Source organism: Scyliorhinus torazame, chromosome 8 (assembly GCF_047496885.1).
Source record: "Scyliorhinus torazame isolate Kashiwa2021f chromosome 8, sScyTor2.1, whole genome shotgun sequence".
In the NCBI taxonomy this organism is placed as follows: domain Eukaryota; kingdom Metazoa; phylum Chordata; class Chondrichthyes; order Carcharhiniformes; family Scyliorhinidae; genus Scyliorhinus; species Scyliorhinus torazame.
In genome coordinates, this window is record NC_092714.1 from 258040104 (window position 1) to 258054173 (window position 14070).

General features: G+C 47.5%; 1 protein-coding gene across 4 annotated transcripts in view; it reads right to left on the minus strand.

Annotated features, from left to right (window-relative positions):
• Positions 1–10616: 10616 nt before the first annotated feature.
• Positions 10617–14070, minus strand: part of cyld2 (cylindromatosis (turban tumor syndrome) 2) — a 75970-nt gene continuing 72516 nt past the window's right edge. For all 4 annotated transcript variants that reach the window (XM_072515166.1, XM_072515164.1, XM_072515167.1 and 1 more), the window contains one exon: positions 10617–12489. In XM_072515166.1, the coding sequence (XP_072371267.1) occupies positions 12314–12489 (176 nt within the window). In that variant the 3' untranslated portion in view covers positions 10617–12313. The remainder of the gene's footprint in view (positions 12490–14070) is intronic.

Genomic DNA, 14070 nt, shown 5'->3' on the forward strand with positions numbered 1-14070 from the left:
TGCATATAGAACTAGAGGTGACTAAAATGTTATTTCAATAATCTTACAAGAGCATAGCTATATATTTGAATGTTCAAGTTCTGCTTAGCCCCTGGGTGTCATGGTCAGTATTCTTATTGCTATGCCCCATTTTCTTCTTACACAATCTGTGGGTCTGCAGACTTTTTTTCCAGTGTTGCTTTCTGACAATGTGTAAGTCTGTGTTTCAACTGACTTGACTTCGGGTTTGCTGCAATCACTAAAACACTTCACTGCTTTTGTTGGTTTTGTTCAGTTTGATGCAGAGCTAGGGTAGTTAGCAACCTTCAGATAATCTGGAGAATTTTTATTTTAAGACTGAAGGGCAAGATGTGGGTGGGGAGTCTTGGGCAGCTGTTTGTAATAAATTCAGCACCCACCTGCTGCACCCACCTGACCTGCTGTCAAGGGACCGAAAATATGAGGAATGGAGGCGTTTAGTTTTGGGCAAGAGAAGTGGAAAGTGATGGGATTGTGCTTTGTCCATGTTTGCCGCTGATCTCTGCGATGGTGGCGCTACAGGATGCAACATGCGAAGAATCAACGTTTCCCCATGGGTTTTGAGTTTAAACAGACTTAGTTGCACCTTCTCATTTCACTAAGCTGGAGTTTGAACCACAGCTATATAGTTAGCCGGGCTGTCTTGAGCTCAGGTATAATTTAGAGATTCTGTGCATTAGGGAGGCCTTTCTGGGGGGAAGAGGACAGCCCTATCCCTCACGGATGTGTTCCTGGTTCAGGGCGGTGGAACCATGCTGATGGCTGCTGTTGTGGCCTTGCAAAAACAAGTGGGGAAATATTCCATTCAATTTAAAGATGTTCTTGCATATTGTATCCTGTGTTGCGCATTAACATAGTGTATATATCAAAATTAAAATACAATTTACTTTGATTACATGATTCAATTCTGAAAAATCTTGCTCCTTTGTTTTACAGTTAATAGAGTGATTTACCGCCTTGAAACTAATGAAATAATCCAAAAGGCTAATGGAATGCTCGCCTTTTTATCTAGAGGATTGGAATATAAAGACTGGTTATGCTGCAGCTATACAAAACCCTGGTTAGACCCCACTTGGAATACTGTGAGCAGTTCTGGGCACCACACCTTAGGAAGGATACATAGGCCTTGGAGGGAGTGCAGTGTAAGTTTGCAAAAAGAATAACCTGGACTACAGGGGTTAAGTTAAGAGGAGACTAATTTAGTTCTGTTTTTGCTAGAATTTAGGAGGTTAAGGGTGTTTGATCGAAGTCTTCAAGATATTAACAGGGACAGCCAGGGTAGATAAAGATAAACTATTCCCACTGGTTGGACATTCTAAAAATTAGGGCCAGACCATTCAGGAGATGTATGAGGAAGAATTTATTCACGCAAAGAATGATTGAGGTTTGAAATACTCTCCCACAGCAGTTGAAGCTGGAACAGTTGTTAATTTTAAATCTGAGATATAGATTTTTGATGAGCAAAGATATTAAAGGATTGGGCCAAAGGCAGGTGTATGAAGGTAGGCCACAGATCAGCCATGTTCTCATTAAATGGGACAGGCTCAAGAGGTTGAATGGCCTACTCCTGTTTCTAACTCAAAATTGAAAATACGCAAAATGACAATGCAGGACTAATCTGAATGTGACAATTGTCTAATCCTTTATCTGCGATGTAATTTTATTCTGTGGCTGTGGCTCCATGAGATTATTATTAAAGTACCAGTTTACAGGGTGACCTGCTTTCTAATTAAAAGTTGTAGGTTCATGTGGCAGTATTGAAGTGGATCACATCATTCAGGTTGACATCAAGGTAATGCTAAGAATATAAAAGCAAATTACTGCAAGATGCTGGAATCTGAAACAAAAACAGAAAATACTGGACAATCTCAGCAGGTCTGACAGCCTCAGTGGAGAGAGAAGGGAGCTAATGTTTCGAGTCTGGATGACTTTGTCCAAGAGAATGCTGCATTGTTGAAGGTGCCATCCCTCAGATGAGTTATAAAACGAAAGTGTCTCTGCCTGTTCTGACTGATGTGAAGCACCCAATGCCACAGCCTGTTGGAAGAGCAAGTATTTATCATCCTGACCAACATTCCTTCCTCAGCCAATATCGCAACTACAGATTTACTAGATTTTTAATCTCGTTTGCAGTTTCTGAGTTTCTCCTTTGTGCAAATCGGACAATTGCCTATGTAACATTGCACCTGGAAAGTAACTAATTGGCTGTGAGGTTATTTTAGACATTCTAAGGAGATGATAAGCTGCTATGTTTTCTTTTCCTTCCATTGTACCCTACTACAGTTTATTCCCCACTGCTTTTTTTCAACGAAATTATTGAGTGGCCAGCTCTAAATTCCATTGCTTTGTTCATGCACCAAAACAATCGTAACAACCCTAATAAAGGGGAATGTTGCTTGAGGTAAAAATAGTATTGAAGGAATAAAGGGAGCAGAGGGTTAGTTATAATATTTTTACAGCAGTGCTTCATTGCACTGGCAAAGTTGATTTAGGATGAAAATGAACATTTGTAGAAGGGAAGATTGACTTAAAACCGCATTTGATGAATCTGCTAATGTCATCATGAGTATTTTGTATAATGAAAATATATCCAATCAGAAATCTTTTGACCATTGCAGCTACACCCAGGTCTCATTGCAGAACATGGGTGGCACAGTGGTTAGCACTGCTGCTTCACAGCGCCAGGGACCCCTATTTGATTCTGGTTTTGGGTGACTGTATGAAGTTTGCACGTCCTCCCGATGTCTCCATGAGTTTCCTCCAGTTTCCCCTCTCAGTCCAAAGATGTTCAGCTTAAGTGGATTGGCCATGCTAAATAGTCCAAAGATGTGCAGGTTAGGTGGGGTTATGGGGATAGTGCAGTGGATTGGGCCTAGATAGGGTGCTCTTTCAGAGAACCGGTTCAGACTCAATGGACCGAATGGTCTCCTGCACTAGGGATTCACTGGAGTCTATGAGCAATGCTGCTGTAGCTCCCCCGCACCCCACCTCATGGGCAGGGCACATCCAGGCCCGATACCTGGTGCAGGAAAAATGCCAGACTGGCATCTTAGTGCCACCTGGGCAGTGCCAGGGTGGCACCCAAGTGGCTCTGCCAAGGTGCCTGGGTGGCACCAGCAGTGCCAGGGTGCCACCCTGCCCAGAGGGCAACCACTGGGGGAACCTTCGGTCCCCTGGGTGACCCCTCCAAATGTCGTTCCGTCTGGTCCCCATTTGTGAGGAACAGTACTGAACGGCGCTCGCCTGAGGTCTCCGAGGTGAAGGGGTTAGATCCCAAAGCCTGGCATAGATCTGGCGAACTGTATTTTAGAGTGAATAGCTGTTCACTCTAATATGCAGATTTGCCAAATACTGAACCTGCCCACAATGGGAGAAATTCAGATCGTGATGTCTCGCAAGATTCCATTAGATCTAATGAGGCACGGCGAGTCGGGTAGATCCCGGAAGAGTTTGGGCGCAAAGCGGCCAGTAGATCCCGCCCTGGATACCAACCTCTTGCAGATTCTCCCCATCTCTATCAAATCCCCTTGTACAGCTGGATGGGCATAAAACAGTAGAATAAAGGAACAACTTAATGTGTGTACATAAAAGCAAAATGCTGCAGATGCTGTAAATATGAAATACAATGGCTGGAAAGACTCAGCAGGACTGGCAGCATCTGTGGAGCGAGAAACCGAGTTAACATTTTGATTCTATCTGGCCCCAGAGCTGAAGAGGGGCCGAAGTGTGATTGATTATATTGCTGGAGGGGGGGGTGGGGGGATGGGGGATGGGTGGACCAGAATAGGTCAGGACTAGATGGGAGCTCAGGAAAGATTGACAAAGGTGTCATGGACGCAAGAGAAAAGGAGTTTTAACGGTAGTGGTAAAGACTAAAGAAGGTGCTAATAATGGCACAAAGGTAAGGTAACAGAACATGCTAGTGTTTGAACATAGCTCGTGTAATCGATAACAGAAAATCTTAAATTTAAAAGTACATGTTATGTCAAAATCAGAGATATAATCAGACAAAAATGAATGCTGAGGCAAAGGAAAAAAAAAAAAATGAAATGCAAATCGCTTATTGTTATAAGTAGGCTTCAGAGAGATACCAGGAGGGATGTCTGAACGCTTGGGAAAGGCGGGTTTTAAGGAGGGCCCTGAAGTTGGGAGAGGTTTAAGGAAGACAAACAGATAGGGAAGATCAATGAGATACTATTCATATCCTTGTGCTACAACCATTAATTTACTTGCAATTCTTGCCGGTGAGCAATCAGGCAGTCCTACTGGTAGGCTGTATTATTTAATTTGACCACTTTTACTCCTCCATGATGCTCTTTAAAACCTACTATTTGACTGAGCTTGCATTCAAGTTTTATTCCCTCAATTAAAGACCCAAAGACTGGAAAAATATTGGCGTGTTCATGGCGTCTGCCGCTACTGATGCCGAAAGAGCAGCAATTTGTGTGGCAAGAAAAAGATGAACCAAGAGTTGTAAATTGCCAGCAATTGCTGTACAAACTATGCTGCTTTGCTACCAAGAGAAAATGCTGGAAAATCTCAGCAGGTCTGGCAGCATCTGTAAGGAGAAAAGAGATAACGTTTCGAGTCCGGATGACCCGTTGTCAAAAATTTTTCACTCTTTATTTCTCCTCTCTAATTTGATTCTAATTCATCCCATTTCCATCTTTGTTGTTTCTCTATCCAGTAACCATTGGGACTGATCCTCACGAGGCTCATGATGTGCCCCATTGATCTCTAGCTGTAATTTTTCAAACTTTAATTAATGGTGATAATATGAAATGTCTGCAGAGAGAAGGTGTTCAGTGTGTGACATTTAATACTTGGTTGCTTTACGAAAAACACAATTTGCTGGAAATAGGATATTAGTTAGCATCTGTGGAGAGGACTAGCGCGGATTCATCATCAGAACAAGGTATTTAATGGGAGCAAGAGTGTCTGAAGTTGAGGGAGGTGAAAGATGAGCTGGTTTAACAAGGCCATCACAAGGCAGCAATCCGCTTTACCATAACTAAAGGAACAAGAGCCATTCAATTAGATCACAGCTGATTAGAAATTAAAATGTTGCCACAGTCCCAGAGGGTCCATGTGCTGCTCTTTCCTTTGAGAGAGAGCTGACTGGTGGTGTTTTAACCCGAGGGTCACTGCACCTCAGCCCAGCGACAAGGTTGAGAAGGTGGGGCCTTCATGAATACCTTGGCCGGTACAGGAATTCAACCTGCGCTGTTGGCATCGCTTAACTAATTGTACAGCTCACTACACCAAGCTTCATTTCCTGCTCTGATATTTCTTTGTGATAAACATTTTATAGAAATAAATCAATGGGAGCAAGTCATTAACCATTTCTTGCTTTATTTCTCTAAATGCACTAAAAAGGCAACATTGCAATCAAGTGACTAAGTTGCTGAACATTTTTGTACAGTAGCTACTGCCTGCTCTGAGGTGAATTAAACTTGCTCTCAACATGAAATGGCAAAAACAAATCCAATGCTGGAAGTCAAAGTTCTCAAAAAAAAGTGTAATTAAATAATTAATTTAAAAAACTTCTTAATGATGTGAAATCTAACACAAGTGAAATACGTGTGTAGTTTTTCCTGTTTGTCAGCCCCTTTGCATACAATATTCACAAGTACAGTTCCTCCACCAAGAGAGCAGGAACATTTATTCTTCTACAGCTCTGCACCCAGCTTTGTAATGCTGGACAAAGTTGTTGCATCCTCTAACTTTCCTTTGCTCTGACTTCCGGTCGCGGCTATGCGGAGCTAAGTCGCACATTCGGCGGCTCCCGCAAAAACGGACTTTTGGGCTCTTCAGGGCCCCCAACAGCACTTTTTCGACGTTTCCCGGTGTGGGAGGAAGTCTTTAACAGCTCCCCGTCAGTATATGGCTTCAACTAGGAGCGGGGCGACAAAAAAGGTGGTGGTGGACCCGAGGAAGGTGCGAGGGAAGAAGGACAAAATGGCGGCAGGCGGAGACCAGGCAGCGTGGATGCAGTGGGCGGAGGAGCAGCAGGAGGGTATACAGCGCTGCTTCAGAGAGATTAAAACGGACCTGCTAGAGCCGATGAAGGCTTCTATTGATAAGCTGCTGGAGACACAGACGGCCCAGGGGGGTGGCGATCCGCGAGGCTCGACAAAAGATCTCTGACAATGAGGACGAGATCTTAGGCTTGGCGGTAAAGGTGGAGGCGCTCCACAAGAAATGGCAGGAGCAAGTTGAGGAGATGGAGAATCGGTCAAGGCGGAAGAATCTGCGGATTCTGGGCCTCCCGGAGGGGCTGGTGGGGGCCACACGTGGGGGCCTATGTGGTCACCATGTTGAACTCGCTGATGGGAGCGGGGTCCTTCCAGGGGCCCCTGGAGCTGGAAGGGGCCCATAGAGTGCTGGCGAGGAGGCCCAAGGCTAACGAGCCTCCGCGGGCAGTGCTGGTGGGGTTCCATCGGTTCGTCGATCAGGAGTATGTGCTCAGGTGGGCCAAGAAGGAGAGGAGCAGCAGGTGGGAGAACACAGAGGTTCGAATATACCAGGACTGGAGTGCAGAGCTGGCGAAGAGGAGGGCCGGGTACAATCGAGCGAAGACGGTGCTGCACAGGAAGGGGGTGAAGTTTGGCATGTTGCAGCCAGCGCGACTGTGGGTTACCTACAAGGACCGGCACCATTATTTTGAGTCTCTGGAAGAGGCGTGGGCCTTTGTTCAGGCTGAGAAGTTGGACACAGATTGAGGGTCGGGATGGGCGATTGGGGACTGCAGTTGATATGTTATGTTTATTTTTTTTCGAGGGGGGGGGGCCTTTGTATTGCTCTGGGTTTCTTTTTCTCTGTGTTTTTCTCTTTCGGGTCGGTGAGGTGGCTGGGGCGGGTTGGGCACTGTTTTGGTTGGGTTGGTCGGGTGGGCTCTTGGAGGGGGGTAGGTAAACGGAACAGGGGTGGTGGCCAGCGGTGAGATGGGGCCCCGTGGGGGAGGGGGAGGCCCAAGTCGGGGGTGAGGGGACCGGGCCTGTAAAAGGAGCTGCGTCAGAGGTGGCGGGGCCTGGTAGGTGGAAAGCGCGGGCTTTTTCCCGCACTGAAGATTGGAGGGAGCAGGGCTGGGGCAGGGAAGCGAGGGTTGTTTCCCGCGCTTAGAATGCAAGGGGGAGGGGGAGAGCCTATGGATGGGGAACGGGAGAGGAGGGTGTGCCACACAATGGGAGGAGTCAAAGGAGAGGCGGGAGTGGCCAGGGTCAGCAGGAGTCAGCTGACTTGTGGAAGTGCAATGGGGGGAGTAAATCAGCCAGGATGGGTCCCAGCCGGTTGGGGGGGGGGGGGGGGGGGGGGGGGTCGAGACGGGGGTATGCCACTGTGGGGAACGGGCCAGGTGTGGGGCGCGTTGCTGGCCGAGGAGGTGTCATGGCTGGTCGGCGGGGGAGGGGGGGCGGGTAGCCCCCTGATCTGGCTGATAACCTGGAATGTAAGGGGACTGAATGGGCCGGTTAAGCGGGCACGCGTGTTCGCGCACCTGAAGGGGCTCAAGGCAGATGTGGTTATGCTTCAGGAGACACACCTGAAGGTGGCAGACCAGGTAAGATTGAGGAAAGGGTGGGTAGGTCAGGTGTTTCACTCGGGGCTGGATGCCAAAAATCGATGGGTGACGATCTTGGTGGGAAAGAAGGTGTCATTCGAGGCGTCGAGCATTGTGGCAGATAATGGCGGTAGGTACATAATGGTAAGTGGTAAGTGGCAGGGAGAGAGTGTGGTACTGGTCAATGTGTGTACCCCGAACTGGGACGATGCGGGTTTTATGTGGCGTATGTTGGGTCGGATCCCAGACTTGGAAGTGGGGGGCCTGATAATGGGGGGAGACTTTAACACGGTGCTGGATCCTGCACTGGATCGCTCCAGGTTTAGGACGGGTAGGAAGCTGGCTGCGGCTAGAGTGCTGAGGGGGTTTATGGACCAGATGGGAGGGGTGGACCCTTGGAGATTTGCAAGGCCAGGGGCTAGGGAATTTTCATTCTTCTCACATGTCCATAAGGCTTATTCCCGAATCGACTTTTTCATTTTGAGTAGGGCGCTGATAGCGAGAGTAGAGGATACTGAGTATTCGGCAATAGCCATTTCGGACCACGCCCCGCATTGGGTGGACTTGGAGATGGGGGAGGAGAGGGACCAGCGCCCGCTATGGCGCTTGGAGGTGGGGCTGTTGGCGGACGAGGAGGTGAGCGAGCGGGTCCAAGGAAGTATAGAGAGATACTTGGAGACCAACGACAACGGTGAGGTCCGAGTGGGGATGATATGGGAGGCACTGAAGGCGGTGGTGAGGGGAGAGCTGATCTCCATTAGGGCCCACAAGGAGTGGAGGGAGTGGGGGGAGAGGGAGAGGCTGGTGGGGGAGATGGTGAGGGTAGACAGGAGGTATGTGGAGGAGCCTGAGGAAGGATTGTTGAGGAAGAGGCGTAGCCTCCAGGCCGAATTTGACCTGGTGACCACCAGGAAGGCGGAGGTGCAGTGGAGGAAGGCCCAGGGGGCAATTTACGAGTATGGGGAAAAGACAAGCCGGATGCTGGCACATCAGCTTCGGAAGCGGGATGCAGCTAGGAAAATCGGGGGACTTAAGGACAGGGGAGGGAATGCGGTGCGGAGTGGGGTTGGCATCAATGGGGTCTTCAGGGACTTTTACGAGGAAGTGTACCGATCCGAGCCCCCACGGGAGGAGGGAGGGATGGGCCGCTTCCTGGACCAAGTGAGGTTTCCAAAGGTGGAAGAGGGACTGGTGGCGGGATTGGGAGCCCCGATTGGGCTGGAGGAGCTGATCAAAGGGATAGGAAGCATGCAGGCGGAGAAGGCACGGGGCCAGACGGTTTCCTGGTCGAAGTCTCTAAAAAATATATGGACCTGTTGGGCTCGCTGTTAGTCAGGACCTTTAATGAGGCAAGGGAGGGGAAGCATAGCGTGTCACTTTATGCGGACGACCTGCTGCTGTATGTGGCGGACCCGGTGGGAGGAATGCCGGAGGTAATGAGGATTCTTTGGGAATTCGGCTTTTTTCAGGCGGGTTAACAGGAGTATAATGGGGTTTGTGTGGACGCGAGGGACTCCGAGTGTGAGAAGGGTGCTCCTGGAGCAGAGTAGAGATAGGGGGGTCTGGCGCTGCCCAACCTCTGTGGGTACTATTGGGCCGCCAATGCGACGATGGTGCGCAAGTGGGTGATGGAGGGGGAGGGGGCTGCATGGAAGAGGATGGAGATGGCATCTTGTGTGGGTACGAGTCTGGAGGCGCTGGCAACGGCGCCGCTGCCGCTCCCTCCAAGGAGGTATACCACAAACCCGGTGGTGGTGGCGGCCCTCAAAATTTGGGGGCAGTGGAGGGTGCACAGGGGGGGGAAGTTGAGGCCTCGGCGTGGACCCCATTACGGGGGAACCATCGGTTCGCCCCAGGAAGAACAGGTGGAAAGTTTTTGGGGTGGCACAGGGCAGGGATACGAAAGTTGGGTGAGCTGTTTGTGGACGGGAAGTTCGCGAGCCTGGGTGAGCTGGAGAAGTACGGGCTCCCCCCGGGGAACACCTTCAGGTACTTACAGGTAAGGGCGTTTGCCAGACGGCAGGTGGTGGAATTCCCGTGGCTACTGTCACACACAGTACAGGGCAGGGTGCTCTCGGGGGGGGGGGGGGGTTGGAGTGGGGAAGATCTCGGAAACTTACCAAGTGATGCAGGAGGAGGAGGCCTCGGTGGTGGAGGTAAAAGGGAGGAGTTGGGAGAGGAAATTGAGGAAGGGACGTGGGCAGATGCCCTGGGGAGGGTGAACTCTTCCTCATCGTGCGCGAGGCTCAGCCTCATACAGTTTAAGGTGCTGCACAGGGCACACATGACCAGGACAAGGATAAGCCGGTTTTTTGGGGGTGAGGACAGGTGTGTTAGGTGCTCAGGGAGCCCAGCAAATCACACCCATATGTTCTGGGCATGCCCAGCGCTGGAGGAATTTTGGAAGGACGGTGTCGAGGGTGGTAGGATCCAGGGTCAAACCAGGCTGGGGGCTCGCAATATTTGGAGTGGCAGAGGAGCCAGGAGTGCAGGAGGCGAAAAAGGCCGGTATTCTGGCCTTTGCGTCCCTGGTAGCCCGGCGAAGGATTCTTCTTCAGTGGAAAGATGCGAGGCCCCCAAGCGTGGAATCCTGGATCAGTGATATGGCAGGGTTCATTAAATTGGAGAGGGTAAAATTCACCTTGAGTGGGTCGGTACAAGGGTTCTTTAGGTGGTGGCAACCGTTCTTAGACTTTCTGGCAGAACGATAGACATTGGTCAATGGCAGCAGCAGCCCGGGGGGGGGGGGGGGGTTTAAACTTTATTATTGTTTTTGTTATTTACACTGAAGGGTCTGAGGGGGTGTATATACCTGTTGTGTTAAGTCGGGGTGTTAATGTTAATTTATTATTTATGTAGAGCGGGGGTATGGGGGGTTGCTTTTCTAGATTGTGTTTTGTACTTAACCCTGTTGGGTTCTTTTTGTTTTCTCATTTTGTTATTGATATTTACTTTCCTTTGCTCTTCATGGAGATTTGTGAATGGCAAACTGGGATTCTATTGCTTCTTGGTACGGGTGAAACGAAAATACACAACAAAGCAACAACCAAACTGCTGTTTATTTTTCTCAAATGGCGGATGAAATCATTACATACTATCACCAAAACATTGGTAAAAATCTGTGAATGCCAAGTTATACAGAAGAAATTTGACTTTGTCATCATAAATCAGTGGGACCCAGATTTGAGGGAACAGCAGTCTTTCTCGATTAGTATAGAGGAATGAATGAATTGAAAATGATCCTCAGAACACCAGTAAAAATTGAGAAATCTTACAAAAAGGAAAGTAGTGTTTAACTGATTTAATCACATAAAGCAGTGGACTCCCCATCACTGAAGTCAGATCATCGCCACAAAAACATTGCCGTCCCTCATCCAGGCGATGGTGATCACTGACCATCAGAAAGCAAAGAGATGATACTTTGGTTCCTGGCACAATTGGATTTCACAGGAAACTGTGGGCCTGTCATGCCCAATTTCCCAGCTATTTCAATTCATGAATTTAACACCATGTTTTGTGGGTGTGTAAAGCAAGCCATTCTATCCATTATAGTTAGGATCAGTAATAGTGACAATAAGACCATTAGACGTACGAGCTGAAAGAGCGGCGTGGTGGTGCAGTGGTTGGCACTGCTGCCCCACGGCGCCGAAGACCTGAGTTCGATCCCAGCCCCAGGTCAGTGTGTCTGTGGAGTTGGCATATTCCCCCCCCCCCCCCCCCCCCCCCCCCCCCCCCCGTGTCTGCGTGGGTCTAACCCCCACAGCCCAAAGATGTGCAGGGTAGGTGGATTGGCCATTCTAAATTGCCCCTTAATTTAAAAAAGACTTACGAGCAGAAGTAGGCCATTCAGCCCATCCAGTCCGTACTGCCATTCAATGTCATAAGAACCCACCGGCTTCACTATTGCCCTTTAGGGAAAGTAATCTGCTGTCCTCATCCCATCTGGCCTGTATGTAATTCTAGACTCACTGTAATGTGAAATGGTCAGATAAACCACTGTTGTTAAGGCAAGCATTTTTTGCCCATCACAGATAGCCACATCCCACAAAAGAATCTGTAAAACTAGGAAGGAGATTAGTAAACCTGCTTCTTTGGAAAATAGAAGTAATATTTCAGTAAAGTTATAAATTTGTTTCAAGTTCTTTATCTCCTGCATAAGTAAATGTATCGGAATAGAAAATTACACCTGGCAGCATTCTTATAGTGTATATGTGGGTGCAATTATATGTTTAACCTGTCCTCAAGGAAGATAGTCCTACAGTAGTCACATGCTGATTATATGAGTAAATAATCTGATTTCCTGACATGCAAGCTGCTCGGCAAGTCCAGCTGTTACTCTATTGCCCAGTACCATATGGTCAACAATTTCTTTTGCCTGCTACATTCTATAACAGAGCTACCGCATTCTCCTCCCAAAGTCTATTCACGTCATTTTGTTGGTTTTATTTCCCGGCTCAATAAATCCAAAGTATACAAACACTGGGTGAAAATTAATCGCATCCAACATTCCCATAAAATAGGTTTTAATTCAGAAGTCAAAACGGATTGCCTTGTTGTTTCATAGTACAGGGCAGACTATTTTATAAAGATGGTACAGGAGCATTTGACAAACCAACATTCTTTCCTCACTGAATGATTTGCTCCACACGAGAATGTGGAACACTGAAGATGCAACTACTTTCAATCATTTACTGGAAGGTGCAGTTTCATTGTAAGGTTTTTGAATTCCGTTGTGAATCATTTATACAAGCACATCCTTGGGCTCTGATACATGCACATATAGGCATCACAGAACAGTCTCTTAGCAAATCCATCAAGCTGCTTCAGGTCTGCATAAGCCAGCTTGTCCTCTGACATCATCAGATAATCACCTATTTGTGGACAATCTGTTATCTCTGGAATATTCTCCTCACCTAGAATAAGGAGAACAGACTGATTAGCGAAACAAACCTTGCGTCAATTTGCGCATGAGACAATGGAGTTGATGCTTGCACTGTAGAAAGCAGCGGTTTGTGAATTTATATAATTTTTGTACTCAAGTATACAAAATATTCGTATACAAGTCAAACTCAGAGAGCAAGACAAGAAAGCAAACTGGAGGACAAATACAAATGTGACAGGAAAGCTTTAAAACATCCATTAGGAAGAGCACCTTTGCTCAAAGGTCAACATGTTCAAAATAATCTCTATCAGTGCAGAATAAATTACACTGACGAGCTTTTGGCTTCCGTTCTCGGTTTTAACAAAATGAATTTTTTTCATTGAAATAAATAAAAGTAGTGTCTTTGTCCTCAAGACATGTCAAAGAGCTTTAGATCCAAAAAATTATTTGTGAAATGCAGAGAAATGCATTGTCACTTTGCATACAAAGGTCCCAGGAACAGCCATGAGACCAGTTAATGTTCCTGGTAGTGGTGGTTCATAGAATTAGAATTTACAGTGCAGAAGGAGGCCATTTGGCCCATCGAGTCTGCACCAGCCCTTACAAAGAGCACCCTACTCAAGTCCACGTATCTACCCTATCCCTGTAACCCCCGTTTAACCTTATTTTGAACACTAAGGGCAATTTAGCACAGCCAATCTACCTAACCCGCACATCTTTAGACTGTGGGAGGCAACCGGAGCACCCGGAGGAAGCCCACGCAGACACGGGGATAACATGCAGACTCCGCACAGACAGTGACCCAGCCGGGAATCGAACCTGGGACCCTGGAGCTGTGAAGCAACTGTACCAACCACTATGCTACCATGTCCATAGAATCATAGAATTTACAGTGCAGAAGGAGGCCATTCGGCCCATCGAGTCTGCACCAGCCCTGGGAAAGAGCACCCTACCTAAGCCCACACCTCCACCCTATCCCCAGAACCCAGTTACCCCTCCTTAGCTTTTAATTATTAGCTTTTGGTATTATTGTGAACAGACAGATGCAGCCCCAGTTCAATGTCCTATGTGAAAGATCTCACCTGCAATAATGCAAAATTCTCTCTGGGATTTAGCTTGAACCACCAACGTCTGACTCCAAGGCGAGTGTATTATTTATTGTTGAGGAAAACCAAACTTAATGTTCTTATCTATTGCTGGGCAAGGTATGGAACCCAAATGTGTTGAAACATTTTTAGAGTACGGATAAGCAGATGCGCTCAAGGGTCAAAAAGGATGATTTCAGTTTTGAAGGTGTTAAGTTGTAGGGCGGGAATGACTGATTTACGACTGATGTCAGATAGTAGTTGACTAATACGGCACAGGAAAAACAGCTCTTACTTTCAAGGAAGTCAGGTTAGTACGGTCAAAGTACATATTCAAGGGAATATCAGAGTACAGGAGAAACTGGTTTGTGTTATAAATGGATTGGAAATATTACATATTGCCCACAAGAACAGGTCCGATGAGCTGATTTGAGAATCTAACTCAGCAAGTACGTAAAATCTGCCTTAGGTTCCACAGCTACAGTTTCACTGCAGGGCACAATTTGATACACCATCAGATGAGCAGT